We start from the raw sequence: 24,321 nt of genomic DNA, 5'->3' as shown, positions 1-24,321 counted from the left end.
CCTTCATCAGCTGCCTTCAGAGTGTTCAAACCTGACCAAGACCATTCATATGGAGCAGGAGTGCTGACAGAGACCAGCTGATGGACCCCAGCTTCAACCCACAGTTCCTCATGCCCATCCCAAAGCTGGAATCTGAAATAGCAGGATTCATCCATCCCAGAGCTGCTCTTCAGTGAGGCTTTGTCCCCAGGGTCCCGTGCCTTTTGGCACTTCTCCTCAGCCCTCACCTGAGTACCATCACTCTCGCTGCAGCAGGCACTGTCCTCAGCAAGGCACTGCTGGCTGATTTTGTGTTGTGGAGAGGAAAACACTCCCCACGCCTGCACCCATCCCTCTGGAGCTGCACGGCTAAGCCCACAAACTCACCGTGTACCAGCACCAGCTATGGAGCTGCCCTTCTCCTCTCAGACAGGGATTGCTGCTGCTCGTCGCTTGTCCTTCCCCCCTTCTCTCTCCCTCCTGGCTTTTGCATTTCCTCCACCGTGATCCATTAGGTATTTACCGGCAGGATAATGTGACTTTTCACACCGGTTTCTCTGTGTGCGCTGCCCTGCAGACTGGGCTGGATAAAGCCTCTCCCCAGCCCCAGCTGGCTGGACATCTCCCCCCACCTTCCCCTCCCCTTCACACTAGCCAAGCCAAGGATTCCTCTCTCCCTCCCTCTTTCTTTTTCCACCCCTCCCGCCTTCGGTGCAAACCCAAGGCGCAGGATCCTGCCGGCGGAAAGCGCTCCTTGAAATCATCACCGCAGACTCCGCTACGAAAGTGCGGAGAAGGAGAGAGAAAAAGCTTCGGCAGCCAACCTCCTGCAGCTGAGGGCTTTGCAAGGAGGGCAATGGCTCCAGGCTCTCAGAGATTCTCTCTCACCTTTCTTCAGGGCGTGGGATCTGTCTTCTTCTTACTTCAGATCATCTCTGTTCAGGCTGATGGTGAGTCTCCCATTCAGTTTGGGCTGGGTTGCTATGGCTGGAATGAGGGCTCTATATTGAAATGTGTTATTGCAAAAAGAAAAAAAAAAAAAAACAAAAAAAAAAACAAAACCAAAACCAAAATCACAAAACCAACTTCTTTTTTTTTTTTTTTTTTTTTTTTTTTTTTTTTTTTTTGTTAATAAGAAGCTTAAATACACATCCTGGTTTGCATTAGGAAACTTCTGATTCATAGCTTTTTCATAGCTTTTTGAGACTTTACAAATATCCTGGGGTTAAGCAGAGAAAGGAAATAAGATCCCAGAAGACTAAGATTATTTTATTACAACAAAATGAGAGGATAGTGAACTTTTTCAGAGGAAACAAGAATAATGAAACAAAGCCAGAACACCACTAAGGAGGCTCAGCTATAGTTTAGGAGACCTCTCCTTATAATTCAAAGTACCTTTTCTCCAAAGAACTTTCCAATCTCCGCACTTCAGATGTGCCACTTTATCTGGGCAGGTACTTGAGGAAGGGAATCCGAGAAGTAAAAGACTTTGTTAATCTCTTCTGTTCAGTAGCACACATGCTGAAAATGACTTCTCACCTTTGCACATGAGCTTCATCTGCACTTCACTGCTGAGGGATGTGATCAGGACATGAATTTGGCTGAAGCACCAGCTACCAGTTACTCTGAATGGGACTTTTTACTTTCCAATGGTGATCCTGAAAAGCTGCATCCCTTGAAAGTTTCCAGTAGCCTAAAACCCTTTTAATGATTCAGCTTGTGATAATGATGACCAACTTGTCTAAACCAGAACACTTACTTCTGAAACAAGTGTATGTTTTCCTGGGACAGCAATGCTGAATGATCAAATTTTTCCACTTTCACAGCTGCGATAGATTTATGCCCAATCACAGGATTTTTTAATTCCAAAACCCTAATCCTTTACCATTGATGTTTGCTGCATTATTACAGAGAACAGAACTTAAACATTATAGGGCAATAAAAATCTCTTCTTGTTTGTTCTCACAGTATTTTTCCTGTTTAACTTAAATTTCTTCTGGTTGATGACAAAGTATGGCAAAGGAAAGGGAGAAAATTAATCTTGCCTGTATGTTTCTACAGCTTTGAGTAGAATATATAAATGTATACCATTTATACAACAGAACCCTTTCTTGTAAAGTTTAAGAGAGTTACGTTTCATTAAGCATAAAGGAAAATAAATGTGTCAGACAACTGTACTATGTTGCAGAAGGCAAAACTGTGATTCTGGTTTTAGGATGTACTCCTTCTTTAGCAAAATGCCTTCAAAATGAGAAAGGGAGGAAAAGCGTATCCATGAAAAAGGACTCTTCACAGAACTTAAGGACACAGGGCATGAATAATAATTTCCCTGCTAAGAATACTTCACCTGAAGATCCCCTTGTTTTTTCAGGGACACATTCCAATTTTTATTATTTCCATAAAATTAGCAAAACTAGCTTTTTGATTCCTAAATAGGCATCTTCTAAAAGAGAAAGGGAAAAAAAGTTGGAGATCATTTTAAGGTTGGGGTCATGATAGATTTTAATTGTCATCCAACAATTTGCCAAATTTACTTCACATGTGGTAAAACATTTATAGTATGGAAGGGCAGAATATCTGAAGTACTTTACAGTTGTCAAGCATTATTATAATGATGTGGTTTGCAATTTTTTTTTAATTTTAGGTAGAATTGTGAAAGACGTATGAGTCTGCTATTAACTTGATTTCAGTGGGTTCTCCTAATACTAATATTTGAGCAAACAGCTGTAACGCTGTCCTATGAGCCATCTGGGTTAAAACAGAAAAAAAACACTCTATGTCAGCTTCAGAATTTACTGCTATGTATTAAATAAAATCTGATAGTATGAAACAGGATTAATACTTTCTTTTATAGCAGATTCTGCTCTGATCCAGTCAGAAACCACCTTCTCATTTTTTAAGGTGCGGGGCAAAATATAGGTGCTAGTTTCTAGTACATGTAAATGCCACTTAAGTGCCAATGGGTCATCCTGAGTGACACATACATCAATACATTTATGTATTTGTCTTTTTTTTAACTGACGGTATCTGACTGTGTTGCAAACTCCTAAAGGGATTTTGAATATGTCTTGTAAAAAACCTGTGAAATTCAGACTGGCCCCTGTTACAATCAAACTTCTGAAACTGGTTGTAATGTATTTCCCTAAGGAAGACTTTCACTATATTATCTCACACAAAAATAATGACAGAGAGTAGGCAACAAAACTGACAGCTGTTGAGTTTTGGTGAAGGTGTAAAACTTCAGAACTTAATTGATCTCTTTTGACCATTATTTACTGTGGCACATGTTGCTGTAGCACAAATAGGCTGCAGAAATACCCAGGTAAATGTAGAAATAAGATATAGCTCCATTTCACTTTGCAGCTTTTCTTTTTTTTTTTTTTTTTTTCCCAATTGAAATGTGCTTGCTCAAAGCTGTTCAGGTCCAGGTCAGATGGACAGAAAACTCCCCAAGGGCTTGTTCATGCTCTGAGGTACCATGGTGTGCTACTGCCAGTGCAGTTACTGGAGAATAATATGTATTATTGTGGCAGTTCTCAATTGTATCAGTGCAAATTCAGGGAGTTTAAACTGTTTTCTATTTGCATGGGAACAGGAGAACAAGGATCCAACTTCCTGAATCCTGCACAGGAGTTGCTTCTACTTTTTTTGCCTCCCTCTTTTGTTTTTTTAAGGCTCCTAAAATAGCCAAACATGAACTACAGTTTTCTGCAGAGTACTTGCTCTGAGACAGAGCATGTCAGGAGAGGGTGATGGCGATTAATCTACCATACTGAGACACTCCTGAAATGAAAAATCTGCTAATTTCAAAACTTTACTAATTGTGCCAAATTGGAGTTGGTCTGTTGTCTAAATCTAGGTTACATGAAGCGCTATTGGTCAAGCCAGTCATTAGCAGTGCCCATGCATAGTGCCTGCAGAGGTTACAGGTGAAAGTATCCAGAATCCATGGAGCTGGGCACAAATAGGATCTGAGAGACATGCCTCTGACTAGAAACTGGTGATGTCAAAAGTAGGAAAATCCCCCTAGTAAACTATCTAATTTGGCTTGTGTTGCATCCTTTCTTTTTCAGTAAAGGAAAAAAAAGTATGTTTTTTCTTTTCCGCTCTCTCTAGGCACTCACATTTCAGTAGCAGGTGTCTACATATTTCATTCTCCTGCTTGCAAAATAACACACATTTTTGCGTGAACAACTCCAACTATTTGATCCTAAAGTGTCCAGTAAAATCAAAATTTAGGATCAATTTGGGTTTAGCTGATGGGGAACTCAAAAATGACATCTTAATTTTGCTATTTTTCTGATGATGCAATATTTTTTGAATTGTCTAAGACATCATTCACTGTTGTTTCTCACATTCGTGAACACTAAGACAAATCTCTATCTGCAATTGTAGAGTTACTGGATCTTCCACCTTTACACTTATGATCAAGATACATTGTTACACTTGTCCATAGAAATGAAAATTAAATTTCTCTCAAAGTACGGAAGTGACCTTTCCTTCCTCTGCTCTCTTACCTCAATTTGAAATTTTTGACAAATAAAAACTTATTGGATTCCACTTTTGCGTATCTTTCATCAAATTTGTTTGGTTGAAACTGATTAAGTTTTATTCTTTGGAATAAGAAGTGTCATGTAGTGAGGTCAGCACACTGGGCATGCCTTTTAAAATGCTTTCATTTTATATTATTTTTGAGGGACGTTCTTACTGTAAGGTATATTTGACTATGCAGTTTTATATTCCTTCTTCAAGCATGATGAAAATCCTGCTGAAGCTATGGAGAAATTTGAACTCATTTCAGTGGGCTTTGAACTGTGCCTGTGCACCTCAGAAAAACTTCTTGTTGTATCTGTTACTGTAAGAGAATAAATCAGCCAAACTCTTTTCTTGAAAACCAATAGAATTCTGTTAAACCCAGTGATCTTCTGTAAAATTTGAAGAAACAGCTTTTAGACTGGTTTTATTTTTTAAGAACTCCTTTTTTGCACTTCCATATACCTGATTGTAGATGTCTCTAAAGTCTTGAAAGCATTATGAGGATCAGTTGTTAGACGCTGAGTTTAGCAAAATTTGGACCTGGAAATAAGGTGGAGTAAGAGTAATGAGCCATTGGAACAATTTCCTATAAAGTGTGTTGTAAATTCTCCATTGCTTGGAGGCATTGAATCATGGCTAGATGCATGTTGAAAAGACATGCTCTAGTTCAACCATGAATTTTTGGACTTGATGGTGGAATTACAAGGGGAAATCTACAGTCTACTTAGGCAGGAGTTGAACAAAGGGATAAAAAATTATTCCTGAAAAGGAGCCCTGAGATCTACATCTTTGTGGGTATGTTTTCAATCAGAACACAGTGGAGTACTCTTAAGTAAAAGCTATATTAATCTATTGCAAAAAAAAATACTAAAACATTATCAATATATTAAAGTAGAATCAATATTCTGTGATAATAGTGATCGGATAATGGTAGGGGCTAGCAATCTAATATAGGCTAGTTATTAAAGAGGAAATCTCTTTTGTTTCAAACATGAATTTTTAATGTGAACTGTGAATCCTGCTGACAAATAGCAGTTGGAATAATGAAGTCATATTATTTATGCCTCATCATTGAAGTTAAAAGCTTTATCCCTTGTTTTAAATGGGAATCTAAAAGATTCTTACTGTGAGTTTTTTTTTTTCATTCTGAACCTGCTAAACTCAACATGTTCAGCACATGTCTGAGAAATACTACTTTGCATGGGTTTTTAGCTTGATCTTAAAATCAAAGGAACATGCTTTCTTTAAAAAAGCTTCAGAAGAGTGTGTAGAGTTTTGGTAAAAAATGTCCACCACCCCCCCACCCCGTGGAGGTGGAAGCCTTATGGGAAACAAATGTTACAGGATAGAAATGAAGTGACAGAGTTGAGAGGGAGCTCAGAAGACAAGGTGAGTGCTCAAAGGTAGCACAACCAAATGCATACTACATCCCTCATGTAGACATGGTCCTTTATCCTGTGTCTTATGGAAATACAGAACAGTCTCACATTTAAAACTGAATGACAACACATCTCTTGATACTCTCTCAGACATAAGACTAATTTCAACCACCCCAACATAAAAAAATGACTGCTATGTCATCAAGTATGAGAGACAATCTTTTTTTAAGAAACATTTAATTACAAATAGGGCTGATTAAAATTTTACAAATAATTAGCCAGTACCCTTAGATTCCCTTAGACTGAAAATTATATCACTTTTGAGATTAAAAGTGAGAAAAAGTCAATACATGCATATCTTGAGTATGTTAGCCATGACACTGTAAGGTGCAGAATTCAATGTTGCAATCATTTTTGTTTAGAGGGATTTCCTATTTTCATGTGGTTTTGTGTTTTTCCTGTTACCTTGCTGGCATATCTCCTGTAATTTTTTTTCCTGTCAATGCTCCTCAGCTCAGGATATTGAGGATCCAGCTATTCCATTGGTCAAGCATCTGATCAGTGAACCTTACTCACCACTATATTTTCTGAGTAATAAATCAGACAAAACCAGAGGGCATATCTTGAAAACCGGGCAGATAGCCACGGAACTTCTAAAACTTTGAAGAAAATTCACAGGTTGGTCTGGTAAACAGATTGGCCTTCTTTACTCACTTCTAATCAAAATCTGGCTGACCAGAAACTCCTATGAAGTAGTTCACTGTAACTTCCCAACCAGTAAGTCTTTCCTAGCTCACCTTATAGTTCACTTGTTTATATAATTTGACCATCCCAGATAACTTTTCAAAGGAGAAGACTCCGTTTTGACAGCATCGTCATAGGGTCCAGTAAAAAGTTAATGCATTTTAAGTACTAGCAAACAACATAACGGTAGTCAAGGGAAGCTGTCTCAGCCTCTGTCTTTGATAGGCTAAACTCCTCTAAAAATGTAACTCTTGCTTACTGGTAAAATGACTCAATCATTAACTAATTGTATCTAGATGGAACTCAAAGCTTGACCATTTTCCTTTCTTTAAGGCTTCTAACTGAAATACTAATAGCTGGGAAATAAGGGTTATGTCATGTCAAAATAACATTCACAATTTGAGTCAGATGTTATGCAAACTTGCCCTGTGTGTCTTTTACGATGTACCTCAATCCTAAGAGTCTAATGGTGAAATGTAAAATGTGGACAAGCTTTAGTTTGGGACAGAGCCTTGTAAATCATTACACTTAATCTCTGTTTTCCTTTAGGAACAAAAGTTATTTGCCATTTAAGAATGGCTGTTCAAAACCATCATCTCTCTGTTTATACTGTCTCTCTCCCTAGGCCATGCACACTTCACTGTGCCTGTCCAGGCTTTGGAAAAAGGAGCTACATTAGTGTCATGTGCAGTATATGGGATATGTTGTAAAGAATCCTGATGTTTGTGCACTCAGGGGTGTTGAGGCTTGCTGCTTTCACTACTTTGTAAAACCACCCGTTCTAATTACAGTTAATGATTTTGATTACAGTGGAGAACCCAGAGAGAATGTAACCTAGTGGTTATCACACTCCCCGGTGTTTCTGGTTGTATTCCTTTGTCAACTACTGTTAACTTCCTTAGGAAAATCACTCTGGGTACTCTGAATTTCTGTTCCTTCTCATAGGTGATTGTCCTCTCATTTAAATTGCCATTTTTCCAAGTCTGGAAAGCTTCCTGCTGTGCACATGTAGAATTCCTACCGAAGTATGAATTTTCATTAGGACCCATCTATCCTTGTTAGCTAATGTAAACACAAATTTCATGTTTGCTTGAGAGAAATTACATTTTTTGATGTAAGGACTGTAATTCTTCTAGTGGATGTAGTTGTACATGGGTGAGAAACAGAAAGCTGTTGGGGGCAGAACTACCCTGTATAAGTTCCCTGTATTTGGGATTAGAATCAGATTTACCAGTTTGTTGAAAGAGTATGTGGTGAGAGTGGCACTTGATACAGAACCAGGCTGAATCAGTCCAAAGAGTTCCCAATACTGGTCAATATCTCCTATGAGTGTGAAGCTGGCCACATAATGAACACTTGGTGTGTGCTGGAAATTATACATTCATATAATCACTACCACTAATCCACTTTGGAAATAAGACATAAATAAGAGTTTCCAGGAATTTATAGAATGAGGAGTGCTTAAAAATTTTCTTCCTGCAACTGCAAGCAATCTCGGTCTGTACCTTTGAAATCTAGAAGGTATTCTGAGGGATATTATCATCAGAATAAAAGAAGTTATGGCAACTTAAATGTCAGCTGCAAAGTGTCTCATTATTTATTTCTTTTTGGAGCACCCAGCTAACATGCTTATTCCATAATCCAGTAACTTCTCAAACTTATAGCCAAAACCCAGCTGATCTGTTCCCAGTTGCCAAAACCTCTAACTTTCAACCTTTCAACTTTCCTGGTCTTAGATAAATAAAAGTAAAATAAACTGAACTAAAAATAAAAATAACACCAAAAAAATGTTATGCTAAATATGTTCTCATGCTCATTCAAAAAAAAAAAAAATTAAAAAGCCTTCCATTAATAAAAAATTCTGTCTGCCCTTCCAAAAAGACATGATAATGCAACTGTCTGCATTTGGATACCAGATGTCATAAAATGGCATCATTTTGATTTTAGAGAGTAAGTATAAATCTATTTCTGATGTGAAAGACACAGCTGCAATACTGGCTTTAAGGCATGTGCTTACTTTATGGATGTAGCTGTTGTAGAGTAACTGTAAAATATTTAGTAATGGATTCCAGCGTTAGTAGCCTACAGGAACTGATCTTTGTGATTTTGACTTTATATGTGCATATGAGAGAGTATCGTGCTTTATCTCTCCAGATCTTAAGCATAGACCCATAGACCTACAGAGGCAAGACAAACTTCCCCTTTGATTTAGGAATGACTAGTGGCTTAGCCATTCTTGCTTTTCCTGTGGTGGACAAAATGAAAAGAAAAGCTAACACAAGGATACTTACAGTACTGATTAAATTAGACTTTCAAAAAAAAAAAAGTGGGTCATTAAAATAAACTTAATAAAAGCATGAAGGCTTTATTTGGTGATAATTTGCAAAATTTCTGTTGAATATGTATTGAATACAATTCCATGATGGATGTCATGTCCTTTCTTGGTGTTGCAGGGAAAGTGTTTGCACTTGAGTCCAAGAACAACTCTCAGGGTCTGGATTTAGCCAAAGCTGAGAAAGCTTGTGTTGACCTGAGTGCTCGCTTAGCAACTGCAGAAGAACTGAAAAGGGCTGTTCTGGACTGTTCTTTTGCTGGCTGCACCACCGGATGGCTCGCCAGTGGCTCTGCTGGGTAAGGACAACAGCATAACACTTTCTGGGAAGTATGAATGATGGTTGTCAAGCAAGTTTTCCACCTTGACTAAGATTTGCTGAAAAATACTGGCCACAATTCATTCACCATGACGGACAGCTAAATTGGCCACTCTTCCCCAAGAATTAGTTTTTTTACAGATAATATTGTAGATACACAAGTATTCATCAGTCTCACATTATGATTTCACAGATTTGGCACAATTTTCTCTTCTTTCCTGCTGAATTACATCATTGTGGCTCCTCCTGGACAATAGTGGGGAGCTGAGCCCTAAAGATCCTTGCAGGACACATGTCCTTGCTGAGGACAAGGTGCTGGAGTTGGTGTCAGTGCTCCCACTGACTCTGTTATTCTCCAGGCCTTCAGAAGCTCAGCAAACAAAACTTCTCATGGGGAGCCACATGTCTGTCTAAGATATCAGGGCATGGCTGAGCAGACAACAGGCATGTTCAAAAGGGCACAGATGCACTTAGATATGATAACCCACATGAGAGTTTGTTGAGAAAGCCCACTAGGGAACTGACATTGTCCTTCAATGTGTTTGAGGCAGCTTGGGTGACTTGACCTGGCACTAGGCTGAGTTTTTCCTTGCATTAAGCCTTGCCTTGTTGCCTCTGTAGAGACTAATTTGAGGCAGCAATGTCAATGGAGGTGTTGGGGGAATGTCTGATGTCACTGAAGCTGGGACCATACAGGTATTGCCCAGAAGGAGTATATCAAATTTATTTTCAATGTTCAGTGGGCTAAAGCTTTGTTTTATGGAAAAGAAGTTTCCAAATGTTAGCATATTATTAGATTTTGTGACAGTTACCAGTTTTTAAGTAAGCATTGGTGTTTCTGTATTTTTGGTAATAAAACTTCCAAAGGACAGAAAACTATTACTATTAATGAAATATAATATTTAAACTATTTCAAGGAAAAGCAACCATTTTCTCTGATTTTATTTTTTCCAGATGAAAAAATTGTTTGAAAATTTATTTGTATGTACTTTTAGTCATTAAAAAAAATCCAGAAAGGTCTCAGGATAAAAGACAGTGATCTAAACCCCAAAAATCTTTTTCCCAAGACAGTTGCTGAGATGTCTTGCAGGCTAACTAGCCAGGAAAACTATATAACTGTAAGAAGTACATGCCAAAGTTGTTGTACAGGGTCTTTTATACAACCTCTGTATTCTGGAAGTAAGGAATGATGGTGGGTAGGAGAAGAAATCATGGCTTTTTTTTGTCTAAGCAAATCCACTAGTTAGTCCAGTGAGATCCTCAATTAATTGCTACGGGCACTGGAGCTGGGACTATTAATAGATCAGCTGTGGACTGAATATCTTCAATATCAAAATAGTGATAAAAATACAGTGATAAAAATACATCGTAAGCATGGGAAGGAAATTAAGACTTTTCATCCCTTCTAACTTGCTGTACTCCATTCCCTCAGTAAATCTGTCCTTATTATGGAAGTCTCTAAAGTATTTATCAGAAAGAACCTTGTGGGGGCACATCAGTACATCATTGCTGTGCAGTCACCACATCTGACCTTCACTGGAAAGCTTCACCAGACATAAAAGTTCTTCAGAGCTGGAATTTTATACTCTGGGGCTATTTTACCCTTGGCTGGGCAAGCACCAGAAAGTATGTTACTCAGTTCGTTGAACTGGGTACTTTTGGCTCTGGGGAAAAATAGGGATTGTATACTGCCTAAAAGGGCTAATCTGTTTTAACTGTAAGTTAATGCAGCTCTGGAGAAAGAACTGAGCAGTTGAGGGCAAAGAGTGCAATTGGGACAAAGTTGTTTAACTTGAGCAAGTTCAGCTCCAATATAGAGATTTACAGAGAAATTTAGATGAAAGTGTAAAATGATGCCAAAAGGAGTTCAATTATAATACATGCAGCAGGAACATCTACTTGAAAATGTCTTTACAGGGTCTGATTTACCTCTGTCAGGCCAGGAAAGATATGAGGACATCACTATGGACAGCACAAAGAAAACCTCTGTCAGACTGCAGCTGTAATAACAACAGACAAACAAACAAACAAACATTCAAGCAAACAAAGAAGTTGCTAGAGTGTTCATGGAATGGGATGAGGAATATGAAAAAAATATATACGTGTAGGTCAGGGTAATAGCCTCCTTTGGAATACTGTATATATTGCTACTGTGTCTTGGGAAAGGTACTAAAAGTGGGCTCAAAGGTACTAAAAAAAGGGCTCAAGAATTACTAAAGTAATGGAAAAATCTATCAAAATCTATTAAAAAAGGACTCCAATTATTTTACTAAATTAGTTATTTATTTTTTAAAATGTAGTGATTCTATACTTTGGGCATTTACTTGGTAATTGGAAACATGACAGCAGGGGTAAAGGATAGCTGGTATACAGATAAACCTCTCCACATAATTTGATATAACCTAGAGAAGGGAAAACAGGCTTCACAGCATGCTGACAAGTTAGAGAAGTATGGAAAATTATTTCCAAAATAAAGGACTCTTTGCTGGGCACACCTTATATATTTATCTTGATTAACCTCCACATTTTTGAATGAAAGGTGACCTCCCCACATCTGCCAGGTCCAAAACTGTTCAGGACTTTATAAGCTGGACCTAAAAGCTTGGAAAACTCCCAGCAGCTGACTGGTGTCCAATGCAGATCGCAGAGCTTTAGTGGAATACTCTCCCCTATCCTCTTGGACTGTGTACATCAGAAAGGAGATGAATAGGAGGGTGCACGATAGAAGTTCTTCATTTCAGGAAGAATGAGGTTTGGTTTATTTATTTGGTGCCTGGAAGGTATCCCAGTCTTTCCCCTGAGGAAAAATGGCTTAGACATTGGCAGTAGAAGTAAACACAAACAAATGTGATTGAAGTCATTACAGTGTTGCAGATTTTCTGACATTCTTCAGCCTTCCTTTCACCATTTAGATTTAAAACTGAGTAAGACTTCTAGCAGACACGCAAGGACTTTTTCACTGCTTGATCCATTCTCCAGGTTTTGCACAAGTCTGTGATTTGTTAACTTCTGATGACTATTTATGGTTTTAGTGAGTAATTATAATCTCACTCCTGGTAAATATATCCATCACTGTTGATTATTTCGTCCGTATTATTATTTTTACAGCCAAAGCATAGCCTGGAAACCTGTGGGAGTTTCTCCTGTTGGTAGAGGCACATCACTGAGTCAGTATGAGCATGTTTATACTGCCTGCTCTCTGGCCTATACCTCTTCCACGGGCAAAGAGGAGCATTTGGACCAAAGAGCCAGTCTAGTTTGGGTGACTGTCAAATTTCTGATGACTCTCATGTAAATGCAGATCATCCATATTTAAATATGCCCACTTCATTCCATGCAAACAGGGCTAGTCCAAGCAGCAGGTCTTGATGAATATGATTCATTTCAACTGATGCAGAATGGAAATTGCTTAAACAAATAGATGCCTGCCAGCAAATCCAAAGACACAATAAACTGGGTGGTTTTGTGGTTTGAGCAGCCCGAAACAGAACTTCTTTCACAGGAATAAAGGGATGTTCTTGTCTTGCCCTTGCAGTTGTTCAGGCCAACTGAATTCAGGGTTCAGGGCTCTTCACACAGACATGTTCCTGGCAGTCCAGGGGCTTGGGAACTTTTTGAGAAGAGCCACTGACAAGTAGGTAGGGGTAACTTCTCCCAGCAAGCCAGAAGTAAACCATTTACAAGTCAGTCTTGACATGTGTAACTTATAAAGCATTACACATTGTTACATTTCAGGAAATGAAATGTCGTTAGGCAAGTCTCATTTGTCAGATGAGCCCTAATAGCTATTTATACTAAAAATGACACTCTTATGACTTACTTGCATGTCAGACAAGTGAGTCAGTAAAACCATCAAGTGATCTGCCAGAATATAAATGAAAAAAAGGTGGCAGAGTTCTCTGAAAGGCTCTCACTGGTATCTTTTGAATTCAGATGTCATGCTGGAAAACTGTGTGTTGAGTCTTCCAGCACTGGGCAGCATGTCCTGTAGGGTCCTGACTTATTTTCTTGGGTTTTTGAAATTTGGGAAGTGAACATGACACAATTGGTATTAATATCAACCCTGTACAAACAGCTATTTATTTTAGAAATCTTTAAACATCCTCAACACCTTGTATTAACATCCCCATAGCAAATTTACTCATTTCCAGTGCTTTTGTAGGATGGAAAAGATGAAGCTTTCCCTATCCTCTTCCTTATTTGCCTGCAAAGAGATGGAGCCACATATCTTTTCTATAACAGCTTTGGAGCTCTGCATAGAATTTTTCTTCTGTGACAGCCTCCCTGCAGGTCTGTCAACCTCCTCCTTTGTGTGAAATTGCCCTGGGCTGGTTCCTACCCAGTCCCTGGAGAATTTATTCCAGTGGGGATAAGTCTGGAGAGAGCAAGCAGAGTCAGCTAGAATAAGCTCTGCTGTGAGAGTCAGAAGACAGGGTTTCTTTTCTTGGCTGACCACAGACCAGGTGTTTGTTACTAAGAAAATTACTTTGTCTCTATTTTTCCTTCCTTTTGTTAGCTCTTTGGGTTTTGCACTGACTGCTTTTAAATGTTTCTACAGTGTCAAACACAACAGGGCCCTCACTGCAGATTACACCAGTGGGAAATGTAATAATAAGACTCAAATATGGCATTTCACAAGACTACCTACTTCTTTTTCTGCCTACTGTGTGGGACTTGCCCAGTACCTGACAGTATGGTAATAAAAGCACATTTCCTGGGAAAGGAAAAAAGCAATATACAAGGAATGAAATAAAAGGTCAGTTGCTAACCCTTGCCACTCCTCTCATCTCTATTTGTAAAGCCTTGGGCTTGTGGGTCCCTTGAAGTTCACCCAGGTGTGTCTGCTAAAACAGGCACACTCCTCTTTGCAGAGAAGCAATTCTGGTGATATGTGACTTTGACAAGCTCTTAGTTTTATTTCAAGGCTGTGCTCTGCTGACTGGTGATAATGCACATGATTTTGCTCCCAGACATATCTTTGAGACAGGTCAAGGAATTCCCTTCAAGAGAAAAGTCCAGAAATAACTGACAGGACATGGTCCAATTCATAATGCTGAAGTTGCTTATTAAATTGTCTGAGGAGGTTTTGGACTATGGAATGCCTTCATGTCACACACTCCAGTCCCACAGCTCACAGCTTGTGTCATGCTCTCCCAGATGACTTTGTCTTCTTGCTGCTTCTTGTCAATCATCTCAGTAAGTCTCATGCAAGGTAAAAACAAAATAACTGTGTTTCAGGAATAAGGATTTCTACATAAAGCTCAGTCAAGAAACTTGAATTTAGGAAAAGGGCATGGCCAGTTTACTCCAAGGGATGATATCACTGAGCAATGTAGACATGAGCCACTTTCCATCAGCTTTGGGAGAAGCAAATCTTTTGAGGAAAAACACTGCACAAAAGAAAATACATATTTTTTAAAGCATTTTCTAGGACAAGCACCCAAACCACCATCTGCTGAACTGTAGCATCACCATCCTCAGAGCTGCCATTTACTAAGTGAGATAGGACTCTCACTTTTAAATTGTATTTTTACTGGAAGGTTTTTTGAGGGATTTTGCAAAACTTTAGCAAGCTTTGGCACAAAAGGCATGGGTTTGCTAGTGAAATTAATTAATGCCAGAAGGTTAGAAATCATTCCTAAGACCAAGGAAAATCACATATTGAACAGGAAGGCAAGCCTGACTATAGAGATGGAGTAACAAAAATGGACTGCAATGCAACAGTGCTTTATGAAGGCTAATAGGAATTTCTGCCTTAAACCAGCCAGAAAGACACAGCAGAAGAAAGAGCTGGGTGTAGTCACAGAACACAGGATGGCAGTGGACCTGTTGTAAAGTGAAATAACTCACGTAAAATTTGTGAGAAAAATAAATGTGATCATCCTAAAAGATATCCAGCAGCAATTCCAGAGGAGAGAGGGCAGTACTGAAGAGCTTGAATGAGGCACCTGTGAGACCCCACCTGCAATAGCATAATGCAGTTCTTTGCAATTCCAAGCTCAGGAGGTCTGGGCTCAAATTAGGATTAAACAAAAAAAGCAGCTCTCTTATTAAAAGGTGATTAAAGGTGATAATTTATTTATCTGGACAAATGAAGACAGAAATGGGATATACTTATTCTTGCAAATGCACAAAAGGTGCTAATACCAGGATTTTAACTTGCCAGATAGTTCTAATGAGGTTGATTTTCTACTTTTCAAAAGAAGTTCACATATTTTGCCTCTTTTTTTAGAGGCAAAATATGTATATCTTTTTGTATCTCAAAGCCTTTTCTCTGAGAATGGAGCTGCTTTGTAAATTAATAGCATTCAGAAAATATTTTTGTATTTTTTAAACCCTTTGCTAACTAATCAGTAACCTCTGTTACGAAAGCCATGGATTAAACTGGAGCTTGTAAAGTGAAATTGGGCAATACCACCTTTCTAGTGATGTTTCACATGTAATTGAGTGTCCAATTTAGTCCAGGCCAGGAAGCAACATGATTCTTCTTTGCAAGCTCTAAGAATGCTCAAATTATATGTACCTAGGGATATTAGAGTAAAATGGCTATATAAAATCTTTCATACTAGGCTACAGTATGAAAGCCTGCATGAATGGGCCATATTTATTTAATGAACAGAGGCCTTACTATTTCAGTAGTCATATGTACAATTTTAAGCACAAAAGGCTGCATTTTGGTGTATATTTTTAAGAATCTAAAGGATATTGGTTCTGCCTTGGTAAGACCTCCTTTTGACATTTCCAGTGGCAGTATTGCTGTTGGAATGTCTTCATGTCACACTTAGCAATGCTTTCTTTGGGACACATCCAGCCAAAATTAGCCTCTATAGTTCCCAGGCCATGGACTTTCCAAAGCCCACCTGCACTCCCCCTCATGACTTTCCAGAGAAATTTTCTTCCCTTTGGTAATCATGAACATGTCATTTATATTTTATTCCTCATCACAGTCAGTTTTGTCATTTGCAGTTTCCCAAAATACAGAGGGGAAAGACTAAGTATAAAATCCCCTAGTTTGGCTCCCAGACTACTGTTGTTTTTTTCTCTTACCTAGTTACTGAAACACAAACCGTAAAGATGACCCATTAAAAAAAATCAGCACAACATGTTAAAGATTTATCTTGACTAAGAAAAATGATGAAGTTTTTAACTTTCTAATTAGGAGAATGTTTCTTATAGTGTGTTATCAACTAGACTTTCAGAGTGCCTCAACAAACATATTGTTCCTAAAGTTCTTCTGAGCTGAATATATTGCAAGCTCATACTACTATGAATCAATGTCATAAGACCATTCTGACTCAGTTCAGTGAATTTATTGACTAAGACTACAAAACCTAAAATCAACTGGTGGATAAAGTAGCAACTACAAAAAATGTCCCACCTACTGTTTTCTGTGTTGATGGATCACACTTTATCATATAAAATCAGCTGTCAAATCCATATTTTTTAACTTGAGCTCATTGAAATATTTTCAACTATTACAAAATTGCCTTCTAATTTTCTTAGAAAGCAAAATTATCAGTGGCTACTACTATAAAAAACGCTTTAATTTAAATAAAAATACTATGTCTTTATTAAAAATTCCTCTATTATACATACATAAAAACATAAATTGTATGTCTTTAACTATAATTGCAGCAGTTCAAGCCTATCATTATCATATATTTATTAATACATATTATATTTTGGCATATTATGGTATATTGTCAAATAAGTACTATTCATGCCAGCCTTTCTGCTATTTCCATCTTTGAGAGTGGAGCAAAATATACCTGTTACTCATTCATTACATAATACATTAGAAAAAAATTTAAGCAGCATAAGGATAAGCAGAAGGCTTCTGGGAAGTCTCGTATATACCTTACTGTGCCACATATTATAATTTCTCTGTGTGTGTGCACATGATATCTGCAATATCTGAGTCATGGTGCAGGAAAACAATGGTCAGATTGGCCAAGCTCTGATCTTTTTCCAAGGTGGGTACAGAAGGACTGTTAATTGTTCTTAGTTGGATGAATCCTATTGTACAACAGGAGTTAAGCTGAGGTTCAACAAAGTGCAGAATTCCTGGTGTCCTGTTTTCTCTTCTGGGAGGAGAAAAGGCACCGTGAAGCAGTTTGTCCTTCCAAGCTGGGTAGAAGTAGACTGAGAAGATTCTCAGTAGTTTGTCAAGGAAACAAAGGAGACACCTTTAGGCACCTTCCAGTTTTTCATCCGAGAGCAGAAGCTGTTGTCAACACCACCAACCACATCTTTATCTTACAGGATATGTGGTACGTTCGTGGTCTATGGTGATAGTGTTTCTGATTGGTTTTTATGCTGAGATTGTGAGTTCATGGCCATGTAAGAGTAATTTTCAGGGATGCACAGATGTTTCAGGCAGATGTGGATCACAGACAATTGTTATGGGTTATATGCTGTCCGAACTCAGTATGTTTCTTCTGAGCACATCTGCCTTCATCAGAAATCTCCACAGGAAATGAAAATGAAATCAAATCTCTTTCTTAACTAAAAGGCACAAAATCCAGCATTACACTGCTCTGAGCATCAGATGACATATGCTGAGTAATGAGCTTAAGTTTGATTAATGCATGCAAGTACCCATAGAGAGAATTAAACATACATGACTACCTTCTTCTGAGTGGCTGTGTAGGTGGATGTATCCATTGAAAAGTATAAAGTTTGTGACATTTTCTCAGCCATGATGCATGACCCAGGGCAATAATTCAAAACAGTCAAGAAACAAACCTGGCAGCATCACCTCTCAGCAGGGTGCTGGAAAGAGCAGAACAGCTGTATAATTTTTTTGTGTCTTATTTTGGCACAGCTGTGCTGCTGAAGAAATTTCAAGATATGATGAATTCTGAATTGGTAACCATTTTTCAGTAAGGAAAATTGTAGCGAACTTAAAAGCATCACACTCTACCTTTTAAATGTGTACTTGTGTATTTAAGTTCTAATTATAGATTTTTTAGGATTTAGGACAACCCTCAAGAACTCAGAAAATAGACTATTAGTGTGTATTTTTAGTTATATCTGAAATCCTACTGACTGCAAAGAGACTATTTCTGTGCCATGGCATTGCAGATCTGATCGAGCTGCTACTGAGAAATGCCGAGCACTCTTGAAGCTCTAGTCGTCAGCAGCAATAGCAGCTTACTGAAGGTGTTTACAGCTTGCAGGACTGGGCTTGAGGTGGGAAACCACTGTCAGAGAAGAAGGAATGGAAGAGATTAAATAAATCTTTTCGTTCTTCAGTTTTTTAGTATCACAGAATCATTAAGGTATGAAAAGGCAACTGAGATAATCAAGTCCAATCATTGGCCCAGCACTGTGTCTTGTGTACAAGGCAAGATTTCTTTCGTTTCAGAAGAATTGCATTAGGATGCTGGCCGTTTTAATCAGATAAATTTTAATATTACAAAAACCCAAATTAAAGTTCTAAGTAGTAGATGCATGTAAATGCACGTAAAAGGTTTTCATTTAAAGCCTTTCTTTATGTATAATGTTGAAACTATACGTCACACTGGATAGCAATTGAGAAAGGTTCTTAAAATGAATTAGCTAATTGCCAAAATCTATCAACTACAAACTTGTAATTTATTGTACAATATTAAAAAAAAAAAAGTTGAGAAAAAATAGCACTTTAAATATGAGCTATTACCCATGAGTCAGGGTATCCTGTTTTGGTGATGACCTCGGTATACCAAGGATGTGTCACCCACAGATAACTTTGTAACCTGATGAAGAACTGATAAAGAAATTATAGTGTTTTGGGCAGTAACAAAATACATAAACATAGAAACTGGAATTAGAAATCAAAAAATTCAAGATAAGAATTTAAAATGTGGCTTCCAAGTCTCAGGAATTTTAGTCTTTGATAGAACATAGAAATGAGTGTGGACTGATTTTCAGAGACTGGAATTTCTGTGATGGTAACAGTCTTCAAAACTAATCTCTTCTCTTCTCTTCTCTTCTCTTCTCTTCTCTTCTCTTCTCTTCTCTTCTCTTCTCTTCTCTTCTCTTCTCTTCTCTCTTTTCTTTTCTTCTTTCTTTTCTTTTCTTTTCTTTTCTTTTCTTTTCTTTTCTTTTCTTTTCTTTTCTTTTCTTTTCTTTTCTTTTCTTTTCTTTTCAAGTGAGCCTGAAGCCTAAAGTTTTAGGCTAAATTACAGATGAAAAGTACATTTTTTTAAGTCATATCATTATCTGTCTACTTAGTGTTGCAAGATATAACTGATCCAGATATCTAAGCAAATGAGTAATTATTAGAAGGATTAAGGTTGGTGAATTAATTTTTGAAGGGAAGCATAAGTGTCTCATTCTCTTAGACCTTGTAAGACCCAGTGGAACAATATGTGACTATTATATACATATAGAAAATTTCTAATTGATGTCCTGATCCTCCCAGTCATCTGAACTAATTTTGACAGATCAAGCTGCTTTTGTCTAAGTGCTTAATTACTTACTTAGAGGTCTCAGACTTTGAATCCGTTAAATTCTGAGACAATTGGATTTAAAAGTTGTAAGATAAATATTTTCCTTAAAAAGGGACTTTTGGAAGGGATTTTATTTTTTCCCTCAAAAAGTCAAGTGGAGCTTTCTTAACAAAGGAAACCAAATTTAAAATTTGGTTTTAAATCGTAAAGGGTCATTCAGCAGGGAATGACATCGTTGTTTTCCAAAGGAGAAGTGTGGCAGGAACCATTCTGGTGCATATGTGTGACCACCACCATACGGTTTGTTTCATGTTGCTTTTGTTTTGTTTATATTAAAAGAACATTAAAGTTGCATATTTAGCTACTTAAAAGCTAACATATGCCCAAATGAAAATAGTGTGCACAACCATAATTCAGCCTATATCTGTAAATCATTATATAACATTTAAGAGCATGATCAAATACTGGGTTTCCACTGGATCTTTTTTGCCATCAAAGAATGAGCATTTTATTCACTTTATTTTGGGTTTTTTTGTTTTACTGAATTTCATTTTATCTTATTTTATTCCTCAAATTCAATGGAGGACTGAGGTCACATTAGCTCAAACATTGCACAGTACAAAATGATAAATTTCCTCCACTGAAAGGATTCATTCTGTGGAAAGTGTTTTTATCTTCCTTTCACTAGAAGAGCTGACTGTGCAACACTTCTACAAGCTTGCTGTCCACAAAAATATAAATCCACACCATTAATACCCAGCTGCAAAAATTTGCTCTGAAATTACTTTCTCAGCCTTTGTAACCTTAAATCTAACAGTAAAACCAAAGTTTTCTACAACAAACTCTCTTCCATTGCTAGTTTTAAGCAGCCAGTACAGCTGAGAGAAGAGACAATTAGTAAACCCTTACTTCATCATCAGCATCTACAGTGTTGTAAAACCCAATACAGATCTAATACCTTTCTTCAAGCCTATCAGGGGCAACAGTATGGATTAGGTACTTCTGAGTACCAGATGATACGGAGTTTACTCAAAAGTGTGAAATTGCTATTAAAAAAAAAAAAAAAAAAAAAAGAAAAAGAAAAGCTCTTTTTCTTCCAAGAACACAAGCTGAATTTTCTAAGTTGCCTGTGTTAGCTTTTGAGCAGTTAAATATACAACCTTAATGGTTCTTTAATGTAAGTGCTAATGATGTATAAAATTTCAGATCAAATATTGAGTTTCCTATTAATTTCTATCCAGGTGCCATTGCTGGGAATATGTATTGCTGAAATGTGAGAGCAAAATATTGACTTAATTATTCTGGGTATAGGTCTGATATTTAGAAGTATTACAGAACATAATAAGACAAACATCCTTTATTGCTCCCTATGCTTTGAACTGATCTACAGCAAACATTTTTCTAATTACTTCTATTTCTCCCTTGGCTTTTTTTCACAGATCTTCCCACACTACTACTTTACTTGCCAATGCTGAAACAGCTAAGGCTAAAGCCTGACTACTCAGATAAAAAAATCTCCAAATTTCACCTGCATGTACAACTCCAGATTTCTGATTATTGTTTTCTTCTTCTTTATTTTAGGACAATTATATGCAGAAAGACGGGCAGCAAACAGCAGAGCGTGAAAGCCATTGATGTTAAAATTGAAACCGATCCCTTTGTGAATGACCAATATGATGCTTTTTGTGTAAAGGATGAAGGTCAGCACTGATATACTTTTGAAATAATACAGATTCATCACTGTCTTGCAACATTAAAAATTTTGCCTTCAATTTTTCTGCTGCTGAGAGAGAAAGGGGAATGTTAAGGGAAAAGTCTTTGTAGTAATTGCCCTCTGCAAGAGCTAACTGCTGCAGACATTGGTTGCAGCAAATAAATTGCATTATCTTTTGTCTTTGCTTCAGTTTAGTGAGTTCAAACAGCACAACTGATCTGGCAGAACCCATTTTGGTGCTCACAGAACATACTTTATGGAAAGGAATATATGTGACACCAATCTAAAGGAGATGTCTGAAGCATGTCCCTTACTCAGCACTGTAGCTGAATGTAACTCAGGAATCTAGTTTGCAGCTGCAACACAACACCCTGTTGTATATCTATCAGTATACAACATTAGTATGCAAATAACTTAATTGCCTCCATTTTAGTTTTCATTTGGTTTGGTTTGGGTGTTTTTTTAACAAGGGTAGACCATGCTGCTAGGGACACTGATAAATCCCAGATGATTCTGAAAACCAAATTATTTCCAATGTATGTTTGTGCTTTAATTTTTCAATATTTAAGTTCCAGAACCCACAAACAAAGATGAATTCTGGAGGCAAAAAGTAAATTGTTACTGATAGGCAGGATTGTGTAAAGAAATTTGGGAACCCCCAAAACAGATTGTTGATGTCTGCAGTGAGTTTTTGAATCTGATTTCCAAGATAAGCAGGGATAAGCTGATGACATTTACTGAAAAACAGTAAGTTCACATCACAGGGGGGGCATTCTGATAAACTGTCAGTGGCAGGATGAAAATATGGCTGAAGCAAAATGTGGCATAGGTGATGCATATTTGATGTATACCAAATTGTTATTTTTAGAAAAAATTATTTTAGCAGAGTTTGACCATCCTCTTAAGTAACCCTTGTGATATCAGCTCCAGGCTCCGTGCTGCTGTGAGTGATGCCAACTCTGTCACCCAGTTGCTAATGTGCTCACACAAGTACCTTTGTGCTTTCTCCATGCTGCTCCTCACACATAGGACAAGCTCCCTGTAAACATTTGCAAAACTCTCTCATTGTCTTCCTTCAAATCTCTTTTGTCACCATCCCCCCCTGACCCCCGAGAAAAACCTTGCAGTGGGTTGGGACAGCTGTGAGATGCTGAAATCATTGCTCTGGCCACTATTGTTCCATTGTGCCCTCGTGCTCCCCTGTGTCTCCCCACCTGCTCCATCTGAGATGCAGCATCTCTGAAAAGGAGCTGTGGATCTGGGTTTAGTTACTGCTCACAGCAAAGGGGCAGACAAGAACGTAACCAGAGAAGGCTATACTGGAAAGGAGTACTACATGGGATTCAGAAACTGCATACTTTAAACTCTGGGGGAAATTCAGATAGTTTGCAAAGAATATACAAGTTATGAAAAATTTGTATTGTAGAAGGCAGGGAATTTTCTGATGATAGAACAGGATGATCATCCCAATGCACTCAAGTAGCCCTTACACACAGAAACATTTCTGGATGACTCTAAGGTTCCCTCTTCCTTAAATATATATAAAAATTTGGGATGCAGAGCTGATGTTTGAACAGAAAGAACCAAGTGAAGTTGTGTGGTAAAGCCTGGTTTGTAGCTGGTCTGAAAAAAGCAACGTCTGGAAAGGAAACAGCCTTAACATTACAACAGTAACGCACAAGCCAGCACAGAGTTGTTGACTGATGAAAGAACATCCTCAGAGTTGCCACTTCCAGTTTTAGCAAATATCCAGTAAGAAGCAGCAAGAGTAAACCCTGCACCACAACCTCACACACAGCATATCTGTTCTGATCCTATGTACATGTGGCTAATAACTACAGATCTAAGTTTGGATTAATAAGTTGTTTCTTACTTGAAACCTCATGAATATTTTTTTTAGTCTTAGAAAAGTGGACATTGTTTTTAATCTATACTTTTGCAATTATAATATAGTAATACATAATAGTTAAGTGCAAAAGGCAAGTTGTTTTGCCCTGCTGAAAGTGATAAACCCCAGGTTTCTTACACTGAGAGGTATATTAATTTATTCAAGCCCTTTAATTTCTTTTATATCCATCCAACTAATAATTAGCAGATAGCAGCTTTCCTTCTTTGTCAGACTTGTCTGAGAAGAACCAAAGGCTCATACAGTCTAGTAGGTTGAAAACAGAGAGGGAACAGTCACATCAACCTCTACTTCAGAAACTAAGCTGACACTAATAACTCTTTGCAACTCTACCTTCAATTCTTAGGATTGTACAGAAAGCATCTAAAAACACCACAAAAGTTCCAGTACAAACCAAATTGATTTCTTATCCCTTGATCTATAACTAATCTTTACTCAATTAACCTTTACTATGCAAATGAATGGAGTCAAATTCCTTAACCACGTATCTCAACATGCCCCTACACTAGGGCAGTAGTCAGATGCTAGCAAGAGCTCTGGGTGTGCTTACAGCATCATGCTTTTGCAAATAAAGTCCTGAAGAGACAGACAGTTTTTTGGTTTGTTTCTGAAATGGATTTTGATCTGTACACAAAGAAGAATCACAGCAATTGTTAAGACTAAGAGTTATCTTTTACGGGGAATTGATTCTAAGGGTTCTGCTTGACAAGGAAAGATGTAGCTGTAATGTTTTATGAATGCTCTGAGTATAACTACAGTTTTCACAGTACAGAGAAATGTGTCTTCTCAGCTTCTTATAAGCACATGTTTTATGCAGCCATTAGAGTCAGCAAGACAACTCTGTACCAGCTCAGGATCTGCTGAGATCAGAAAGTTTCCCTTTTAGGCCCTGAGTGTCAAAAAATATCAAAAAACATATTAGATTCTGCCAATTCTGAAAATGCAGTATCACGCATAAGTTAGATCTGGCACACAGTGT

General features: G+C 37.8%; 1 protein-coding gene across 1 annotated transcript in view; it reads left to right on the top strand.

Annotated features, from left to right (window-relative positions):
• The first annotated feature begins 623 nt into the window (after nt 1-623).
• Nucleotides 624-24,321, top strand: part of SUSD5 (sushi domain containing 5) — a 38,885-nt gene continuing 15,187 nt past the window's right edge. Inside the window, exons 1-3 of the mRNA XM_021546261.3 lie at nt 624-929; nt 9,092-9,269; nt 21,304-21,422. Coding sequence (XP_021401936.2) covers nt 836-929; nt 9,092-9,269; nt 21,304-21,422 — 391 coding nt within the window. The 5' untranslated portion in view covers nt 624-835. The remainder of the gene's footprint in view (nt 930-9,091; nt 9,270-21,303; nt 21,423-24,321) is intronic.

The sequence above is a fragment of the Lonchura striata genome, chromosome 1 (assembly GCF_046129695.1).
Source record: "Lonchura striata isolate bLonStr1 chromosome 1, bLonStr1.mat, whole genome shotgun sequence".
NCBI lineage: Eukaryota > Metazoa > Chordata > Aves > Passeriformes > Estrildidae > Lonchura > Lonchura striata.
This window is presented reverse-complemented; position numbering and strand designations above follow the sequence as displayed.